This window comes from Oncorhynchus keta, chromosome 24 (assembly GCF_023373465.1).
Source record: "Oncorhynchus keta strain PuntledgeMale-10-30-2019 chromosome 24, Oket_V2, whole genome shotgun sequence".
NCBI classification, from domain to species: domain Eukaryota; kingdom Metazoa; phylum Chordata; class Actinopteri; order Salmoniformes; family Salmonidae; genus Oncorhynchus; species Oncorhynchus keta.
In genome coordinates this window covers 16138109-16160867 of record NC_068444.1, presented here as the reverse complement: position 1 = coordinate 16160867, position 22759 = coordinate 16138109, and the positions used below count along the sequence as shown (strand labels likewise).

At 40.3% G+C, this 22759-nt stretch overlaps 3 protein-coding genes across 3 annotated transcripts in view; all 3 read right to left on the bottom strand.

Annotated features, from left to right (window-relative positions):
- Positions 1-56: 56 nt before the first annotated feature.
- On the bottom strand, positions 57-4143 carry LOC118402619 (transmembrane protein 14A-like). The gene is made up of 5 exons (XM_035800790.2): positions 3832-4143; positions 3575-3657; positions 2454-2555; positions 2259-2346; positions 57-2020 (listed from the first exon to the last, which is right to left on the bottom strand). The coding sequence occupies exons 1-5, from the start codon at positions 3909-3911 to the stop codon at positions 1972-1974; spliced, it is 402 nt and encodes a 133-aa protein (XP_035656683.1). The 5' UTR covers positions 3912-4143; the 3' UTR covers positions 57-1971.
- Positions 4144-6021: 1878 nt separating this feature from the next.
- Positions 6022-18295, bottom strand: agpat5 (1-acylglycerol-3-phosphate O-acyltransferase 5 (lysophosphatidic acid acyltransferase, epsilon)). Its single transcript, XM_035800965.2, has 8 exons — positions 17532-18295; positions 16374-16443; positions 16096-16211; positions 13783-13872; positions 13006-13096; positions 10807-10968; positions 8546-8669; positions 6022-8043 (listed from the first exon to the last, which is right to left on the bottom strand). Exons 1-8 carry the CDS (start codon positions 17748-17750, stop codon positions 7818-7820), a joined length of 1098 nt encoding a protein of 365 aa, XP_035656858.1. The 5' UTR covers positions 17751-18295; the 3' UTR covers positions 6022-7817.
- Positions 18296-19772: 1477 nt separating this feature from the next.
- The window catches only part of LOC118357691 (microcephalin-like), a 33691-nt gene continuing 30704 nt past the window's right edge, over positions 19773-22759 (bottom strand). Inside the window, 1 exon segment of the mRNA XM_052477881.1 lies at positions 19773-20051. Coding sequence (XP_052333841.1) covers positions 19773-20051 — 279 coding nt within the window.

The following is a 22759-nucleotide window of genomic DNA, read 5'->3' as shown; positions in this document are numbered from 1 at the left end:
TAGTAAATGTCATTGTATTTCTGTTCCCATATCCATTGAACAAATCATAGCATGTGTGCTTATAACCAGTAGTAAATTTAATTGTTCAACAAAAAGTGCTCATTTGTTCTTACAATGACTGAGTGAATAGTTATTATAAGACTGTACTTCATTCAACTTAAATAATTTCCGATGAGACAACACAACTATTCAAGGAAGTACAGTGGCTTGCGAAAGTATTCACCCCCTTGGCATGTTTCCTATTTTGTTGCCTTACAACCTGGAATTCAAATGGATTTTTGGGGGGGTTTGTATCATTTGATTTACACAACATGCCTACCACTTTGAAGATGCACCATTGTTTTTGTGAAACAAAACTTGAGCGTGCATAACTGTTCACCCCCCAAGTCAATACTTTGTATAGACACCTTTTGCAGCAATTACAGCTGCAAGTCTCTTGGGGTATGTCTCTATAAGCTTAGCACATCTAGCCACTGGGATTTTTGCCCAGTCTTCAAGGCAAAACTGCTCCAGCTCCTTCAAGTTGGATGGGTTCCGCTAGTGTACAGCAATCTTTAAGTCATAGCACAGATTCTCAATTGGATTGAGGTCTGGGCATTCCAAGACGTTTAAATGTTTCCCCTTAAACCACTCAAGTGTTGCTTTAGCAGTATGCTTAGGGTCATTGTCCTGCTGGAAGGTGAAACTCCATCCCAGTCTAGTCTCTGGAAGACAAACAGGTTTCCCTCAAGAATTTCCCTGTATTTAGAGCCATCCATCATTCCTTCAATTCTGACCAGTTTCCCCAGTCCCTGCTGATGAAAAACATCCCCACAGCACAATTCTGCCACCACCATGCTTCACTGTGAGGATGGTGTTCTTGGGGTGATGGGAGGTGTTGGGTTTGCACCAGACATAGTGTTTTTCTTGATGTCCAAAAAGCTCAATTTTTAGTCTCATCTGACCAGAGTACCTTCTTCCATATGTTTGGGGAGTCTCCCAGATGCCTTTTGGCAAACACCAAACCTGTTTGCTTTTTTTCCCCTCTTTAAGTAATGGCTTTTTTTCTGTCCATTCTTTGGTAAAGCCCAGCTATGTGGAGTGTACAGCTTAAAGTGGTCCTATGGACAGATACTCCAATCTCCGCTGTGCAGCTTTGCAGCTCCTTCAGGGTTATCTTTGGTCTCTTTGTTGCCTCTCTGATTAATGCCCTCCTTGCCTGGTCTGTGAGTTTTGGTGGGCGGCCCTCTCTTGGCAGGTTTGTCATATTCTTTCTGATATTCTTTTATAACTCAACCCTGATCTGTACTTCTCCACAACTTTGTCCCTGACCTGTTTGTAGAGCTCAATGGTCTTCATGGTGCCCCTTGCTTAGTGGTGTTCCAGACTGGGGCCTTTCAGAACGTTTATATATACTGAGATCATGTGACACTTAGATTGCACACAGGGGGACTTTATTTAACAAATGATGTGACTTCTGAAGGTAATTGGTTGCACCAGATCTTATTTAGGGGCGAATAGCAAAGGGGTGAATACATATGCATGCACCACTTTTCCGTTTGTATTGTTTGTATATAAAAGTACCTTTTAAAATTTCACTTCATACAATTTGGACTATTTTATGTATGTCCATTACATGAAATCCAAATAGAAATCTATTTAAATTAAAAGTTGTAATGCAACAAAATGGGGAAAGCGCCAAGGGGGATGAATACTTTTGCAAGGCACTGTAACACCCTTTTTACTCAACATTCACATAGCATTAAGTCATTGTGTATGTGCACTCACTGCCCCAGTGCTGCATACTTTAGGAGTGACATAAAAGCAGCAATATGATCATAGGTTGCAGGATCAAGTTCTTTAAAGAACGTACAAACATTAAGGATGATTACAATAATACATATAGGCAAGCACAAACAATGTGTAAATGCAAATTCATCCCTTGTGATGACATTTTCCATCTTGCTTTAGTTGGTTGTTGTATTGTTCAAATCACATTACAATCACACTCATGAAGAGAAGTCGTAGGACCATCAGCACACTGAGTAAAGAAAACAGATATGATAACTTCATATTGATTGTGCACATTAAATATTTAATTAGAAACATTCCAATACAGGGTCAATTGTAACAGACATCAAAATACAATGAAAATCAGCAAAGAGTTTCATGAACACATTCACCTAACCTCCATATATTTCAAAACCATGCAATAATGGTTATAGTGGACTTGATTTGATTTGATTTAATGGTTATAGTGGACTTTTGATGATTCTCACCTTAGTCCTGCCATGATACCACCTGGAATTATTTTTCCAGATTTCTTGAATCTCATTCCCATTACTATTGTCAGCGCTCCTGAGGCAACTGAGAGAAGAAAAAAAAGATGTATGAAATTCTATATCAAGACATGTCAAGACCTAAAATATACACATCCCAACACGTATACATTCCAGCATAGCAGGCATACTAACCGAGGGAGTAGAAAGTCTTGGTTGGGTCATTTGAAATCATGAAGGCCCCATAGGCGGCTATGCTGCCAAACAATAGCCCAGCTATCAGTGACATGACACTACCTGTAGTAAAAAAAATTAAAAAAAATATCTGTTACTTGCCATCAGCTTGTTAACAGGGTCAAAGTCAGTAAGACCAAGGAGCTGATTATGATATACTACAGGAACGGGGTCCAAAAACACGTGTGCAGTCGTAAAGAAGGCGCGACAGCGTCTCTTCAACCTCAGGAGGTTGAAAAAGTTAGTCAAATCCTCAAAAAGTTCTACAGCGGTACCATTGAGAGCATTTTAACTGGCTGCATCACTACCTAGTATGACAATAGCACCGCCCTCGATCGCATGGTGCTACAGAGGATGGTGCGGACAGCCCACCACATCACTGGGGCAGAGCTCCCTGCCATCCTGGACATCTATATCAGGCAGTGTGGAAAGAAGGCCCTGAAAATCATTAAAGACTCCAACCCCTCAAGCCATAGACTATTTTGTCTGCTTCCGCACAGCAAGCGGTACCGGTGCATCAAGTCTGACACCAACAGGCTCTTGAACAGCTTCTATCTCCAAGCAATAAGACTGATAAAAAGCTAACAAAGTAGCTACACAGATTATCTTTATTTACCTTTTAGTTTTGCACAGGGCCCTTCACACACACACACACACACTCCATCATCTGCTCACTCACATTATATGCACATACATTTATACTGACTCTATACACACTCACATACAAGCTGCTGCTGTCACTGTTTATCTTGTATCCCGTTGCCTAGTCACCTTAACCCTATACATATCTACCTCCCACCACTCCAGTATCCCTGCACATTGTTAATATGGTATTGGAACTGACCATGTACACAGTATAATTACTTAGTTATTGTGTTCTTCATATTTATTCTTTTTTCTGGTGTTTTTTCTAGTATTACACTGTTATTGATTATTGCATTGTTGGGTTTTGAGTTTGCAAGAAAGGTATTTCACTGTACTTATGCAAGTGACATTCAAAACTTGAAACTTGAATGAAACTGTGATAATGACAAATGAATGTAGCTTTGTGCATTTTGAACTGCTTGACTAGAAACTCCTACCTTTTTTCTTGTATCCCATGAATCCCCCAAGGACTATGGCTGCAGCGTAGCCAAATCCAAGCCAGTCAATTGCCATTGCAGTGCTGTGGAGCAGGAGTATGGGTAAAGACCAATTAATCTTAGACTACATTGCTAAATGTTACAAGATACTGTAGCGAGATACAATTATGTAGCGAACGGAAACGGACACTTGACAAACACTGACCACTTGAAATATATGCATATAACTCAGATAGGAATATAATGAATTAATTTACCTGGTATTTGCTAATTTAAACGTAAAATAAATTAGTAAAAATGTACGCCTGTTGTCCCAATGGGTTTGTTCGTTTTGCATGCCCCGGTGTCCAGAATGATTGGAGGTAATACATCTGCGACCATTCCATTGGTGCTTAGGTTAAATTTTCATCCATCCGGGTACCGGTCCATGCAAAACGAACTCGCCCAGTGGCACTAGGAAGTGTTATGTGAAAGTGCGCATGCGCGTACAAATTACGCGCTCACAACTGCATCACTTCTCTTTCAACCTGTCTTCAATAACCCACTAAAAAATATATAAAAAATAAATTAATGAACAAAAAGAAACCAACAAAGAAAATACCAAACGCTTTTGATTGTCATTCCGTTATTACATAAGTCTCAAAAACACAAATGAACACAAGCATAATTTAATAATTGAACAAGTTTATGGTGTCAGATCAGGTTAAAATGTGGTATAGGGCAAGGTGAGTAGGTCAAAGTACATTAATGACTAAGGCACTTTTTCTGCACTGCATTAACAACTGTTAAAGGATATGCATAAGAGCAGCACAATCTTCTGAACTTTCTTAGCAGTGCATTAGATAATTTGAGAGGAATATTTAGGAAATTAACAAATACAAAATAAAATGTATCTCTTCAATCAACAAAGTAACATTTTCATTCTATATTGATAAGATTTTTTGTATCTCTTAAGTGCTGCTGCATTTCAGGAAAGGCATGCACAACTGTTCAAGTAAAGTACAGGATGTCAACAAAACATTCTGTCCATGTACATACACGACACCACCAGAAGTATGTGGACACCTGCTCGTCGAACATCTCATTTCAATTCATGGACATTAATATGGATTTGGACCCCCTTTAGCTGCTATAACAGCCTCCACTCTTCTGGGAAGGCTTTCCACTGCTGGGATTTGCTTCCATTCAGCCACAAGCGTTAGTGAGATCGGGCACTGATGTTGGGCGATAAGGCCTGGCTCTCAGTCAGCATTCCAATTCATCCCAAAGGTGTTCGATGGTGTTGAGGTCAAGGATCTGTGTTCTTCTACACCGATCTCGACAAACCATTTCTGTATGGACCTCACTTTGTGCACGAGGGCCTTCCCCAAACTGTTCCCACAAAGTTGGAAGCTCAGAATCATCTAGAATGTCATTGTATGCTGTAGCGTTAAGACTTCCCTTCACTGGAACTAAGGGGCCTAGCCTGAACCATGAAAAATAGCCCCAGACCATTATTCCTCCCCCACCAAACGTTATAGTTCTCACTATGAAATTGGGTAGTTAGCGATCTCCTGGCATCCACCAAACCCAGATTAGTCCTTCAGACTGCCAGATGGTGAAGCGTTATTCATCACACCAGAGAACGCGTTTCCACTACTCCGGAGTCCAGTGGCGGCAAACTTTACTCCACTCCAGCCGACACTTGGCATTGTGCATAGTGATAGGCTGCTTGGCCATGGAAGCTCCCGACGAAAAGTTATTGTGCTGACGTTGCTTCCAGAGGTAGTTTGGAACTCAGTAGTGAGTGTTGGAACCGAGGACAGATTATTTTACACGCTACAGCACTCGGTGGTCCCGTTCTGTGAGCTTGCGTTGCCTACCACATCGCGGCTGAGCCGTTGTTGCTCGTAGACATTTCCACTTCACCATAACAGCACTTACAGTTGACCAGAGCAGCTAAAGCAGAGCTGAAATTTGACAAACTGACTTGGTGGAAAGGTGGCGTCCTATGACGGTGCCACGTTGAAAGTCACTGAGCTCTTCAGTATGGGCCAATTCTACATCCAATGTATGTCTATGGAGATTGGCTGTGTGCTTGATTTTATACACCTGTCAGCAATGGTGTGGCTGAAATAGCCAAATCCACTAATTTGAAGGGGCATCCACATACTTTTGTAGATGTGTATGATAAAACAACTACAAAGGAAACTGAATTTAAAAGTATACTTGAAACAAACTCCAAAGTGAATAATAAAATACCTTTGGAACAGAGTGGAATAGCAACATCTGTGATTATGAACATTTTAGATCATGACATTGGGTAAACATTTTGCACTGTATATGGGTGTGTTTGGTAGCCACAATGTATTTTTTGACCAGTGACACACAAAAGCATTACATATAATAGCGGAATAAAAAGACTTGTAGCTTTGAGCCAGAGTATGAAAAAGACAACATGGACAATAAACTCTTACTTGATGAAACACCAAGAGGTACTTTATTTACAAAAGGAAATAACTAAAACATATTACTTCTGTTTCTCAAAATCAAAAAAACAATATTCAACCACATACTACTGACACCAAAAGCTCATAACTGAAGACAATTACACCAATAAACTATGCTGTGCAAAACAGTTCCAGTGCTGTCCAGTAGATGGAGTCCCAGTGCAGTCCTCTGGGTGGAAGCTGAGGACTAACTCCTCTGGTAGAAGGCACACATTTCTGGGTTCAATTGGCACAATAGTGTCTACCAGAATTGTTTGATTATTTACAATCAGTTTTTTTAAAATCAAGTTGACAGAATTAAACAAAATAAATTGAATGAATGAAAGTTCTTAAACTATTGCCATTCCACGTTGTTATTAAAGGAAGGATATGTAAATGAGACCTTGGTATGGCAGGTGTAATTACCATGGGCTAATTTAATCCATATTGGAAGACCACTTTAATTATTCAATAAAATAAGAATACCAACAAGTGACAACAGTTGAAAAAGTTGTTTTCATTATGAAAAATTATGGACATACAGTATATTACTGTTTTTAGAATAGTTTACGCATATTATACAGTTGACTTTGAAAACAAAGGAATATGAATTCTATATTGTGATACACTACAATTGGCCTTCTCAATATATAGCTATCTCTACCTTTTGTGTAATCTGTAACATGGCAAAGGCAGCATATACAAAAATGACTCTGTAACAAGCTCTTTAGGTCAATTAAAAAATACAATATTGGTTCCTCAGGTACAGCTGACCTGATTACAGATACATTCCTCCAACTAAAACACTTGTTTGATACCCCTGCACTTATATAGAGTTTGGCAACAATTTGTGGAACTTTTGCAAAAACTCAAACGAAGCACATATACAGCAGACACGTTGTAACTGGGCAATAAAAAGGAGAACTTTAAACACATGGCTAAGTAACCATCACTTAGACCTAAACACTCCAACATCAATTATGTATTCATTGGACAATTGAATAAACACTAATCACTCTTTTTTGCATTGAGTACTTTGTAATTAGTACTGAAAATTTAATCTGCTCTCTAATGCTGGGTTCACATGCTCCTCGGAATAAGAAACTCTAAAGTATGTTACTGGAAAGATCAGAGGACGATGCATGTTATCTCCCCTCTCCTATTTCCTACTTGAATGCTCATAAATAACTTTTTGGACATTGTCAACTCAGAGTTATGAACATTCTGAGAGTTTCTCAGTCCCGAGTTGTTAATAATTCCAAGAGCACATGAACACAGCATGTCATCTCAAACAGAGAGCTGAACCCTAACTCTGGTAAACTAATGTTGAAAAGGGATGCTGGACACTGGATATGCAAAAGCACAGAATTTAATTATGTAATAGGCTAAACGGTATAGGGAATAAAATCTGTCTATTCATACTTTATGACTGAGATAAAAAGGGGAAATTCAAGGAAAGAAATACATACAATATCCCCATTTCAATTTCTCACCTTATCTGGTTGCAAGTTGATGCACACAACCATAGAGCAATGAAGCAGCAGCACAAGAAACAAAACCGCTTCTCTATCCATATCCCTATCTCTCTTCTTATAGCTGTTAGGTAGGCAATGAGCAATGAGCAATCCATTTGGACAGAATTCTAGAAGAACCAAACCTTAACAGCAACAAGTGCTTTGTTTCGAAAAACATACGCCCCCTGCCTGATGGGTGAGTGAAAGGGCAAGGTCTTTCCATAGCCATAGCAGACGGCATTGATGACCACCATGAGCATCCTATGGACTAACATTCACCCAGAGCCATCCCAACAGAGTCCCATACACCCAGGTTCGGACATAGAGTTTCCTGCCAGACTCCGTCAACAGCATTGGCAGTGTTAGCCCGCCCAAAAACAGCAGCGATGGCAACGTCTTTGTAATGCTCAGATGGGACCTTTGACCTTCTCCCGGGAATCTGCCTTTTTTGTCTGGATCCTCAGACTCATAGAAAGTAGTCAACATCCTGTGGCAAAAAAGAGAAGGATCCCTTTAGAGTTAAAGCATATCCCGAGCTCATGTCTAATCAGCCAATCATGAGAATTTATAACTGTGATTGTTAGTAAGTTGTAGGGTTGCAAAATTCCAGTAACCTTAACCAAAATTCCCAGGTTTTCCAGTAATTCTGGTGGAAAGATTCCCGTAATTAAGTGAGAATAACCACGAAATCCGGAATCCTCCAACCAGGATTTCTGGAATTATGTAACCCTAGTCAGTGCACACTTCATGTGCAGTGGGGGCATCAACACATTATTAAATTAGTTATCAAAGCAGACTAGCTCCAGCATCCTTAAACCTGATATTGCAGTCCACCATTTGAGTAGTTGAAGTGCTGCCGGAATTTCAGACTAATTTCAGATACATTTTCTTAACATGAACTCAACCTTGGCCTAAATGTGGAATTGGTGCATCGGTCTGTGCCGTAATGTCAGACAGGGTTAGAAAGAGGGTGGTAAGAGGACACTCACTGGTCCTTGATCTCAAATCGCTCGTGCAGCCACCTGCGGAAAAACACAGACTCCGGGGGAATTTCCTTCACGTCCACACGTTCAAAGTGGATGTGAACTTTGGGACATTCCTTACACAGGAATTCTGTCAAACAGAGAAAACATGAATGAGAGAGAAAACATGAATGAGAGACAAAACAACATCAGGAAGACCATAGCAGCCAAAGACCACGTAGCAATCAAATTGTGTTTGTGAATGAGGCACTACGTAGGTCCAGATACAGTATCTTATGGATCTGAACTTCCGTCCTCTAACTCCAAAAACAGGAATTAAGTGACTACAGCTTCCACATAGGTCTGTTTACAAAACACTGTACAATCTGAGCAGGATTTGAATGATCAGCTTTAAAAACTATAGTTTCATCAAAAGCCCTGCCTGCTCTGTTTTTCTTACAGGCCCTCAGATTAGCCTATAGGCCTATTCTTAATCATAGTACCCATTTGGCATTTTCATATGACTCATCCAATCAGCCAGATCTACAAGGGTAAAGCAGTGATTAAAATCATTATCCCTCACACTACACTCGTGAGGGCAATTTGTAGAAATGGAGAAACAGCTGGATAGTTTGACAAAAGCCTCCTGAGATATAAGAAAGCCCAAAGACCGCATGTCACGTCACTTGAGCCTCCACAGAGGGAGAGCACTTATGACAGAAGTCAGCCTTTCCTGTGACCCATTGGTTGATTTACACTAACTCCTGCCTTGTAAAGAAGGCCAAGATGGCACAGTGATTCTAAAGCGTAGAGCTATTATCTCATGATAGACAAACGCATTACACACCAGCTCTGATTCATATGTCAAATTTCTCGAGAATTGATTTGACAAGAATGAATGCTCGGATGGTCTTCAATTCCTTGAGCCATTTTGTTCAAAAGTCATGGCGTCATCTGATAAATAGTAGAGGTCCTAACCGCAGGTGACAGTTTAAAACCACTATATCAAACATCACTGACATGTTCTGATGCCATGATAATTCCATCAATGCAAGAGGGGTATTAGTCTTGAGGACTGGCAGCATTTTAAATCCTGCCACATGAAGGTTAAAAGCCAAGATAAGAGAAAAGTGGAATCCCTGCGCATGTTGTACATAACAAAACAATAACTCTGGTCAGACAGCTTAGCTGAAAGCTCCCATGGAAACATTGACGTTAAAAGTAAGCAAACAGCTGAATCTGGGGCCCGTGCATCGAAACATTCCCATGGAATAATTTCAACCAAACCCCCATAACCACTGCATCAGTCATTCAATGGATATTACACTTTATTTCAGTTAATATCAACATGGGTTCACATGATACCTAGGTCGAAAATATGCAGGTTAAGACAAGGGACTGATCAATGTGGAGCATTCGAAAAGAAACACATTCATTGGACCAGCGCTGTTGCGGATTTATTGAAAACGTGACCAGCATTGGCTGTAGATAATTTGAAAAAGAGACAGTAAAACAGGTATGCTATCTGTTTGCTGAGTAGTTAGCTGAAATTCACTAAGACTGTGTTTATTTTCCACTTCGATGGGAAACTTTCTGTAGTGCAAACATTCACCTCCAGTCATTTTTGCTCTAAGACTGGTCCAATGAATTTGTTTATTTTCAAACGCTTCTGCATGGAATTATAACATTGTCTTAACCTTTTATTTAAACCTAGCTTGAAACCAGGAATAGCCTGGACACCAGCCAATCAGAGCAAATGCTTTTGTGTTTTATCAATAAGGGTGAAAGATTATGGGTGACAATATTTGCTTTCCAAATGATTTGATACCCATTGAGTTTGGTTGCAAAAAGGTTAACCGTTTCAGTGCGGAAAACATTCCTGGTTTCAGTTCAAACACGGTCCAATCATTTCTTCCCTCAATACAGTCATCTCAATAACATGTGAAATACTGGGAAATTAACAGGAGGTGTACTTAGACAAACATGCTTTTCTATTCTTCCCATGCTGTTTACTACCAGTACATCACTGTTTATTCCTGAAAGCAACAGGATGTTTTCACACCAAAGCTTTTCAAAAACACTTTGGGAACACAGAGGAATCAAAAACACCACAACACGCACTGTTTACAGGAAGCCAACTTATTTTCTGTTTCAATTAGGAGAACAATGTTATACTGATAATGTACTGAGTAACTCCAGTTGCGTGTGGGAATAAAGAGGATTATTGCATGCATCAAAATCCCCCCTTAATACCTGAAAAAACAAAATTATCTGGAACAACCTCATACCTGGCATTGATGGGGCAGGATGTCTTTCATTGCTTGTGCCCAGTGTTCCCTCATACACCACGGTGACATCATACACAGCATCCAGGTGCTCCCTCATGGTTTCTATGGCAACGTGCGAGGCTTTCATTCTTGGGGTCAGAACGTGGTCCAAGACAGCCAGTCCTGAAGGAAATTAATAGGATAGCATTTGTTCATGTTTTTACATTTACATCTTATCCAAAGACACTTAGAGGAGCAATAAGGGCACAGACAGATTTTTCACCTAGTCAGCTCGGGATTCAAACCAGGGACATTTCAGTTACTGGAGTTTGGTTGCAATGCTCTTAACCACTAGGCTACCTGCCGCTGTTAAATCTCTTGGTTGTGCCAAGTGACATGCAATGTTAATTATAGCAAGTTTCCAATAGCAGTGCTAAACAAGACACTGTTTCTAGTACCAGCATTTCACTTGGATCTTTCAATGAATGCCAAGAAAAAGTATAGTGTCTGGGGAATAAAGACCTCCATTCAAATGATCAGGTCACATAACCTTGACTTGTTCACATAACTGAATGGTAGACAACAGGGGGCAAATTGAATTAGCAACGGTCAAACTCTCATAATGACGTCTTCCAAATGTCACCGGGTTGTTGTAATCGCTGATCAGAAAGATTGTTGGCTGCATTTGAGACCAGCAATTATCTAAAACCATATATACACGCAATTAATAGGTCATTTAACAGGCCTGTTATTCTCCCCTGATTTAATCTTGATTGTACTCTGTCCAAAGTCCACGGGTTTTTCTTTGGGACCAACTACTACTGCATAACAAATGTGTTGTCCCATCCTGTTGTTGGTAGAATATACGTGGCACCATCCCTAGGCGGCTTCCACCCAGTTACGTAACCCTGCACCTTCGAGGCCACTTTAATAATGTTTACATATTTTTGCTTTACTCATCTCATATATACACTGTATTCTTTTCTACTGTATTTTAGTCTATGCCACTCCGACATTGTTCATCCTAATATTTATATATTCCTTAATTCCATTATTTTACTTTTAGGTTGTGTGTATTGTTGTGAATTGTTAGATATTACTGCACTGTTGGTGCTTGAAACACAAGCATTTCACTACACCCGCAATAACATCTGCTAAACATGTATATGACCAATAAAATTATTTGGTTCTCTTTTCTCTACTATACCCCCCACCTTACGGCGAGCAGATCATATAGTCATGTGCCAAGCCCAAATCCCTAGAGCGGTTTAATAGGACTTAGAGGGGCAGGTGATATTTCACATTTTGATTTCAGTGACAGATTTTAAGTTAAATCTGTAGCTACGCACGCAAAGGACTGCAGTTTTTCAAGTACCACACTGTGTATATGTTACGCTCCATAACATGGTAATATAGCTGTGAGGGCCAAAGCAATTCATTGGGAAATCTGAAATCTGATGGACAAATGTTATAAGTTCAGACAAGGAATTATTCATTTTTATTAATATTCCACTTTAAATATAAAAAAATAAGTATCTTATAGTAAACTATAAGTCTGCTGCCAAACTAATAAATCCTACTTTATTAAACAAAGTGTCTGCCACCAAACTAATACATGCTACTTTATTAAACAAAATGTATGCTACCAAACTAATATATTCTAATTATTAAACAAAATGTCATATGCACCAGCTTTTAAACCATTAAAATGTGCCCTTGCGAATTAGGTCTAGCAACATTCTAAATCACTTATCAGCCAGCAGTAAAATACTTTTGTAATCACAAGTTAATCTTTTGCCCAATTTTTAAGCTACAGCCTCTGGGATATTTCATTAAAGCAGATCACTGGTTGGAGCTGCCAAGCTCTTGGCGCTGTACCAGCAATCCACTGACGATGAGAAAAAAATATAAACCAGCCAGGCGGCTTTTCATTTTGTCTAAGCTTCCACTCTAATGCAGTCAACAAATATTTGGGTCTTGACATTTTTACATAGATGGCAAAAAGTTAGTTGTGGGTAGAATGTATCTGCTGTTATAGTAAATGGATTTTGCTTTCATGCTGCGAATTGTATTAAAAACCTTTGTAGAAGCTGAAGTACCTGTTGCAATGCATTAACATACATACCCCTCATTCATTCTTCTTCATTCCCCAAAGCTTTGCTATTAGTCATGCAAGACTACACTCGCTCTAAGTCAATAATACTACATTTGAAAGAGTACCTTCTTTAGCAGAAAAGGCCTGACTGTCGCTGATCATCTTCTTGAGTTCAGGATTGTATCGGGTTCCTTCTGGGAAGATGACAAGATACATCTGCACAGAAAACAAAACAAACAGGGATGGAGTTAGGATAAGAAGTCTTACAGGGCGGATCAGCACATCATTGCTCTTAAGATTAGTATACGAGTACAGTTTTACAACAAGTTTACTAGACATCAAGGTACTGACTGGTACCCCTTTCATACATCCCTGTCTACACTCTACATACCCATGGTTACACATCTGAAAACTCTGAAACTTGGGTGTCATGTAGACTAGACAAGTCATAAAAGCATGCCAAAACATTAGCCCAGAGACCAAACAACAAGCTGTGTATTTTAGTGTCCTGGGAAAAAGTTATTTGGCAACAGCTGTCCTTCCTGATATAGACTAGACACAGAAACATTTAGAAGGGACATGTCAGTGACCAAAAAGGCCATTATAAATATTTCAGTTGGTTTCATGTATTTTGTATCTTTTAGAATACCAATGCTCTTTAAAAAAAATGACAATTTGGATAATGTAAGAGCATGAACTGACAGCCCATCAATAGAATCCATTTGAATGAAGTGACAGTATTAAACATTCGTTTTGTTGGCAGCCATGTAAAAAGTTATAGGCTGCAATGCAAAAAAAACATGCAAATATAATTATTATATATATATATATATTTTTTTTAATGGTTTTTGGAAGGAAATAACATTCACAGACAATTGTCAGTGTGCTCCATAAATACTTACTGGTGTTCCCAACACTGTCTGTGAAGAGAGCTTCTTTTTCATTGCCTTCTCGTCAAACTTTGCACTTCGCTTCACGTAGACACCTCCATGCTAAAAAAAAAAGAAACAGAAAAAATGCACACAAAACAGGCTTAAATTAATCATACCAATAAGCACAGCACACATAACATATCTTTGACAGTGCACAAATCTTTCAGATATTTTGTGACCAAAGTGTAATAATTTGTTGTTGTTGTTGGGGGGGTCGTTACAGGTATAGTATTTAAATTAATTTAATTTGATTTATTTAACCAGGTAGGCAAGTTGAGAACAACCTGGCCAAGATAAAGCAAAGCAGTTTGACACATACAACACACATGGAGTAAAACAAACAGGAATTGGCTTCGGGGGTGACCGGAGATATATACCTGCTGAAGCGCGTACTACAGTTGGGCGCTGCTAGGGTGACCAGCGAGCTGAGATAAGGGGGGACTTTACCTAGCAGAGTCTTGTAGATGACCTAGAGCCAGTGGGTTTGGCGACGAGTATGAAGCGAGGGCCAGCCAACGAGAGTGTACAGGTCGCAGTGGTGGGTAGTGTATGGGACTTTGTTTGCAAAATGCATGGCACTGTGATAGACTGCATCCAATTTATTGAGTAGGGTATGGAAGCTATTTTGTAAATGACATCGGCGAAGTCGAGAATCGGTAGGATGGTCAGTTTTACAAGGGTATGTTTGGCAGCACGAGTGAAGGATGTTTGTTTGCGAAATAGGAAGCCATTCTAGATTTAACTTTGGATTGGAGATGTTTGATGTGAGTCTGGAAGGAGAATTTACAGTCTAACCAGACACCTAGGTATTTGTAGTTGTCCACATATTCTAAGTCAGAATCGTTCAGAGTAGTGATGCTGAACGGGCGGGCAGGTGCAGGCAGCGATCGGTTGAAGAGCATGCATTTGGTTTTACTTGCATTTAAGAGCAGTTGGAGGCCACAGAAGGAGAGTTGTATGGCATTGACGCTCGTCTGGAGGGTTGTTAACACAGTGTCCAAAGAATGGCCAGAAGTATACAGAATGGTGTCGTCTGCGTAGAGGTGGATCAGAGACTCACCAGCAGCAAAAGCAACATCATTGATGAATACAAAGAAGAGAGTCGGCCCAAGAATTGAACCTTGTGGCACCCCCATGGAGACTGCCAGAGGCCCGGACAACAGGCCCTATGATTTGACACACTGAACTCTATCAGAGAAGTAGTTGGTGAACCAGGCGAGGCAATCATTTGAGAAACCAAGGCTGTCGAGTCTGCCGATGAGGATGTGGTGATTGACAGAGTGGAAAGCCTTGGCCAGGTCAATGAATAAAGCTGCACAGTATTGTTTCTTATCAATGGCGGTTAAGATATCGTTTAGGACCTTGAGCATGGCTGAGGTGCACCCATGACCAGCTCTGAAACCAGATTGGATAGCGGAGAAGGTGCGGTGGGATTCAAAATGGTCGGTAATCTGTTTGTTGACTTGGCTTTCGAAGACCTTAGAAATGCAGGGTAGGATAGATATAAGTCTGCAGTTTGGGTCAAGAGTGTCCCCCCCTTCGAAGAGGGGGATGACCGCAGCTGCTTTCCAATCTTTGGGAATCTCAGACAACACGAAAGAGAGGTTGAACAGGCTAGTAATAGGGGTTGCAACAATTTCGGCAGATAATTTTAGAAAGAAAGGGTCCAGATTGTATAGCCCGGCTGATTTGTAGGGGTCCAGATTTTACAGCTCTTTCAGAACATCAGCTGACTGGATTTGAGAGAAGGAGAAATGGGGAAGGCATGGGTGAGTTGCTGTTTGGGGGGGTGCAGTGCTGTTGACCGGGGTATGGGTAGCCAGGTGGAAAAAAGGTTATTGAAATTCTCAATTATAGTGGATTTATCGGTGGTGACAGAGTTTCCTATCCTCCGTACAATGGGCAGCTGGGAGGAGGTGTTCTTATTCTCCATGGACTTTACAGTGTCCCCGAACTTTTCTGAGTTTGTTGCAGGAAGCAAATTTCTGCTTGAAAAAGCTTGCCTTGGCTTTTCTAACTGCCTGTGTATATTGGTTTCTAACCTCCCTGAAAAGTTGCATATCACGGGGGCTGTTCGATGAATCTAATTTCATATTCAGTTAATTTATTTTTCATTCATTATTTCACACACACACACATGCAGTACCTGGGGGCTGCCACTCAGATGAAGAAAAAAAAAAACATTAAAAAGGTACATAACTAAAGTATTCATAAGAAGTAATAAATTCAGTACGTATAGAAAAAAAGACACAAAGGCCTACATATTTTACATAAATATATTACCTGAGAGAAATACCATCCGTACAATGGGAGCCACTTCAGACCATCTTTCAGGACATATCTCACATGGCCAAGTGCCTTCTGCCTAATGGCTAACATGTCAGCAATGATCCAGTCCGCTGTATGACAAGACAATGGAAAATAAGGGTTTTAGTCCAACTGCAGTGCAAACCGCAGCGTTTTGATGAAATCCTCAAATTTCACCACATCATATGCCACTTTTATCTCAAAATGAAGAGAGATGAGTTAGTATAACATCTTGTTGAATAGGAAAAGCTCACCTGTGCATTGATGGTTGGAAAGGTAGACCACATTCTCTTTATTCTTTGGTATGTCTCCATAAATAACAATCTAAAGGAGGAAGAATGAGCACTATTTTAGGCCTAAAAGACACCTTAATGACATAATGAGAAACATCAGAAACAAAATGGAAGAAATTTGGGTGGTTGCCAAACTGATAGAATTTGTGCCAACCTTTGTATTAGTAATTAGACTTCCACCCAGGATTTTGTCGTGGAAAATCCACTTGGCGCTGAGAAATCCAATGGCACACCAGCCATGTCTCAGTTTTTTTGTTCATAAACTGTTCTCATCATCTTAATAGCCTTATACAAGCTGTTAATAATGAATCAAGGGGGTGTCTAAAAACTTTGTCACCTGTTCAAACACCTGAGGCATTGCTGTGCTTCATAAGGTAACATGTTTGTAACAGTACAGGACTCCAGGTCTTCAATGGGTCTACTGGTATTCCTACTGTAGGCATATGTGCAATTATATCATTTTGAGAGCCATATTCAAGAACACCCACAATAAATCACCACCAGACTAGGCTCAAATAGAAAACAACAAGATGAACGACAAAAGGGTGACTGTGAAGTTACCTATTTGACTGATCAGACAAACACTGATAAACCGAGTGGCGCAGTGGTCTAAGGCACTGCATCTCAGTGCTAGAGGCATCACTACATCTGGTCCAATTCCAGGCTGTATCACAACCGGCTGTGATTGGGAGTCCCATAGGGTGGTACACAATTGGCCCAGCGTCGTCCTGGTTAGGCCGGAGTAGGCCGTCATTGTAAATAAGAATTGGTTCTTAACTGACTTTCCCAGTTAAATTAAATTAAAATATTTTAAACTGATGGAAAAAAAACAGCATACCACAGGTAAAACTGGATGCCTTATACAATGTTCCAGACTCGTACAGGCCTAATATATGCATACAGACCACATTCATTTCTCAGCTTTAAATTAGCCATTATTTTGAGCTCTAGTACTGGCCAAGTAGCCTGGCACTAATGACAACCACACTTACTACATACCATTAGACCTAATACTATCTTTCTCTGGTGACATCATGTAATAACATGTCACCATACAAGATACTTCACAAGCTGTAAGTCAGTGTATCCTTAAACTAAGTGAAATGTATGCCTACTCACCTCCACCCCGGTATAGTTTTCAAAGAAAAAGAGGACGAGGCTCTGGTAGATGTTATAGAGGTGGTCGTCCATCCTGCGGAATATTCTTGATGGTAGGAATGCCGAAATCAAGCGACAAGCACCCCATGACAGTATATAAGCCGGAGCTGTGCCTATCATAACCGCTGCAGGAAACCAGTACCGCAACGAGTACGTGTGCACAACAAGGGAGAGCAGCATTCTGTACTGCGTAATAGCTTGTTCAAGTAGCGATAACTAACGTTACAAGATATCGGGTACCACTTTCACTTCTCTGTTGACCGTTATTTGTACACTGTCAAAGCAAGAGATAGCTAACGCGGTTAGCGGAAGCTTGACAGCCACCCCAAATTATCGCAGTGAGAAGTTGCAAATGTAGAAAAAAAGCATAACGTTATAGTAATACCACATGTCAATGTTATGCATATCGCAAAAGTTCAACGTAACAACAACTAGCAAACGACCTCGAATCTCCAATAGCCACCTAACTTTACCTAGCTAAACGGCTAACGGTAGCTTACGCCACGGCTAGCTACAAGCTTTCGCTAAACACTGCTCAACGGGTCCATGAACCAAAATATTAAACGCTGTCTTACAAAATAACGGTTTAAACTACATTGGTAAATCACAACATGCTCAGAATCTAAGTTCTCCTTGGCCCACAGTTAAGTTAACTTCGATTCAAAAACTGCCTCTACCATGGACTCCATGGTGGAATGGGGCGGAACTCGTAAGCCACTTACCAACATCTTGCAAGCTGATTGGTTTAAAGAGGAGTTCTGAAGTGGTGGTTGCTAAGAGTGGACAGTTGCTGACTTGCTGGTGTCAGTCTGAGGTATTAAACAGCAGTGCCAGGTGCTCGCTGCAGTAAAGCAAGGTCTGCTTAAAATGCTCTGAGTTTACAAGCTATTTTTGGAGTAGTGTGTGTCTGATATGTGATCTGCAATATATCTTGAAGGTAAATGACTGAGTGAATGTCAAATGGATGAAAGCACTAGTCAGGTCCCTGTATCAGTTTGCTGTTTAATTAACCATCTTTGATGCACAGCAAACTCCAAGTCCAACCTCATATTACTGGGATTTCCATACCAAGAAATATGGAAGTTGCTTTAGGTGTGAGATACAATCGAAAGGAAAAAGGAAGTAAAGTAATGCGGTTGTTTAAAAAGCATAATGAGACTTAGAGTAAAAACTTCACATTTCCCATAAATATTCTAAACCAAAGCTAAACGTTAATACCACACTGTCAAATACAAATCGTATCAAATATACTGTCAGTGGTGGGAAAAGTACCAAATTGTCATACTTGAGTAAAAGTAAAATACTATTTGAATAAAAGTCAAAGTATTTGGTTTTAAATATACTTAAGTATCAAATGTAACGAGTACTTTTGGGTGGTAGGGAAAATGTATGGAGTAAAAAGTACATTATTTTCTTTAGGAATGTAGTGAAGTAAAAGTTGTCAAAAATAAAAATAGTAAAGTACAGATACCCCAAAATGACTTCATAAGTAGTACTTTAAAGTATTTTTTACCTAAGTACTTTACACCACTGTATACTGTATAGATGTATCTATTACAGCAGCATGAATCACAAGGATAAACTATGAATGTAACTTTTTCTTAACTTTTTATACTCAGGGGAATTACCCTATATGGACAGGGAGGGGTATGTTTAAATGTTTCTAACAGAAAAAAATATGAGACGCATACAGTATGCATAACCATGGTAGCAATTGAAAAGGGAACAATTTTGAGATAATGGGGAAATTATCAGAACAAGTGTGAGGACACAACATTTCATCTGACAAGGCCAAATCCTAACACTACACTCTTGATTTTATGTGCATTCCACTTGTAGTCTACATGAGTTCTCGAACAGAAATGGGAAATTCAAATTTTTACTCACAGGTGTGTGGTTTGCTTGTATGACATCACATCCTGCTTTTGATTTACAGCCCTCACCTTGACAACAGCACAATATGCAAAGGTAACCCATTTTGCGGGAAGGACGGGGGCAAATTGTTGCGGGTGCTACACCTGCTTAGAATGTCTGTCAGTTGAATCCCGCCGTAAAGCAGAGACCCAGAGCCCGCTCTCACATAATGTATATTATGTTAGTGTTCAGCCACTGTGTTTCCATTGAAGCACTTACCAGTGACCAAATATGCTATTTTCAACCTGTATACGTGATGCAGTGTTAAGGGCTACATATTAATTAACACTAGGCTGACATCTTACCCAGCACCCACTGCTCAGAGAGAATCCTGCTCCCATCTGGTCTCTTGCCTTTGTACTTCCCCATGCAGAGGCCTGCCAGCCGGACCGTTTTGAAGACTGTGCCCCCAAACAGCTCGATAAGCTCCACCAGGCTGTGGTTTGGGGGCTGGGCGTCCCGGAAGACAAACATTGCAGGCTGACCCAGGAACAGGTCCTGCTGGCACTCCCCTGCAGACAGGAGCTGCTTCAGTTTACAGATTTGGGAGGAGAGACATGACAGGGTCTAAGGTGGTATGTATTTTCCCGGAAGGGAGAGTTGTTTGCAGCAAGTTTTTTTTAAAGAGCCCTTAATATAGCTAAAAGAGTAGTTATTCAGCAATGTACATTTTGTATATGTATTGTGTGTTTGGCTGACCATTAGTTGTCACAACCAGTGTGTTGCAGTGTTCTATTTTCACAAGGAGAGGGCAGAAAAACACCTTGAATTTGTAAACAAGTCTTCCTTTAGCCTATATAGGGATAACCACATTTCATACAAACAGAGCTGCTGTCATCACCTGTATAATCAAATACCCTCCAAAAGGCTTGACCCCGATCTGACCCCAAATCTCATCCAGTCTAGTATTTCTCCACTTGAACAATCTACTAACTTGGTATCTTGACAAATGTTGAATTTAAATAAAACATATGTGAAATACAACACGATATGTGAAAGGGATTTGAGGTTTGAATTGAAAATGAACATCTGCCTGCCAGAGTGAACCATAAAACCTCTTAGCAGTAAAATAATGTTATAACAGGAGTCATGATGAATGATGATTACAAGTGGTTTTTGTAATCTGGGGCCATGCTTATTGACTTGTAATGATTGAAAATATGAAAAAGCTAACCACACAGGAAAAAAAATATATCCACTCATTTTGTTTACTGCTTTCCATTGTGTCATTTGAGCAATGGATTTAATGTCTTAGGTTTATAACGATGCACATTTTGGGGGTCCGACAAGGGGTAGAACAGGGTACATATATTAAGCGTAATCTAATCAGATCTGGTAGACATTTATATTTCACTATGAGGACATGTTGGTCACCCTGGACTCCAGTCCACATCTCTCTGAGCCCTTCTCCGCAGCCTCTAGGGGTGGACAAATAGCCCTTCTCCGCAGCCTCTAGGGGTGGACAAATAGCCCTTCTCCGCAGCCTCTAGGGGTGGACAAATAGCCCTTCTCCGCAGCCTCTAGGGGTGGACAAATAGCCCTTCTCCGCAGCCTCTAGGGGTGGACAAATAGCCCTTCTCCGCAGCCTCTAGGGGTGGACAAATAGCCCTTCTCCGCAGCCTCTAGGGGTGGACAAATAGCCCTTCTCCGCAGCCTCTAGGGGTGGACAAATAGCCCTTCTCCGCAGCCTCTAGGGGTGGACAAATAGCCCTTCTCCGAAGCCTCTAGGGGTGGACAAATAGCCCTTCTCCGCAGCCTCTAGGGGTGGACAAATAGCCCTTCTCCGCAGCCTCTAGGGGTGGACAAATAGCTCTTCTCCACAGCCTCTAGGGGTGGACAAATAGCTCTTCTCCACAGCCTCTAGGGGTGGACAAATAGCTCTTCTCCACAGCCTCTAGGGGTGGATGACATTGGCTGACACAGCTCATAGCTTGCAGTTGCGCCGAGTAATACATCAAAGATTCAATAAAATGCCATTCTCTGCGCCTGGTTTGACTTCCTTGGGCTGCTGTCCAGGCTGTCCATCGTCATTGCCCGAGAGCACTGAATGAAAACATACAGGCAGTCTTCGCTGACATTGTGCTCCGTCTTAAGACTACAGAGTAGGGTTCTAAGCTACAGGGGATGTTTGGAGTGCTGCTCCAATCTGCTGCTTTATGGATGAGTGCCAGAAAACAGGCTTTACCTTGAATTAGACCTATTGGAAGTTTTTTTTGGTAGGCCATTCTCAGACTTTAAAGCATGTTGGTCCTCCTCTCTACATAGCAGGAGCCTTTTTATCACTAATACCATATAATAACATTTTGGTCAAATCGTTCAAAGGGTGAGTGAACGGAGCATTAAAGCACATTGTTCACTTCATGGGGCGTGATACTTGGGGTGGATTAATAATGAAGACATGCGGATTATCAGTGAAAACTGTGTCTTTCATCAGGGAACACTGATTTGAATCAAGTGAAGCATTGATTCTCAAGAGATTTGTGACAAGAGACTTAGGCTACATCTCAAAAGGAGCATTGCAATTGGTTGAATATCAATCAGGAGACATCTCATATTATTTGAAGTAGGCTAACTGTGGCATATACAGCTGGCAAAAATTGACACTCAATATAACTTTAAACTCATTAGTCACGCCACAATATTTAACATAAACCTCCACCCTAAACAAAGTCTGTCTGTGTAAAGTTATTACTCTGAACTAATGTATTGTCTTTACAGATTTAGGATCTTAGTTGTATCACCCTGTTGTTGCAGGAAATCTCCTGAAAAGCAGAAAATGCTAACTTGTAGTGTATTCAAGGTTCAAAAGGGCTTCTAAAGTTTGTAATTTCCTATTGCTGTAGGGTTGTTTTTTTTATTTGAGAAACGGGTCAAATTAAGATCCTATATATATGTATCAATCTATATTGGAAAATATGGTGTGTGTTAAGGTGGGGGGGTTGGATTTCTTTCAAATTATGTTCCTTTGGAAATGTAATTCATCTTTACACTCTCCTTTTATGACATTTTAAGTTATTCCGTGGCTGTCAAAATTTTGGTTGTTGTTAACAAAAATTCAGAAAATGAAACACATCGAGTTTGTGGGTTTTCTAAAATTGGGTTCCAATCTAAAACAGCTGCTTGGCAGATTCTGCGCAGTCAAACGGGTCACAAAAAAGGTGACGGTTGGGTTTACTTTATGAGAAGGTTAAGCTACAACAGCTGATCAAAATCACAGGTTTGCAGTAACTAGACATAAAATTTACAAAATGTAAATCACATGAGTCAAATAAATG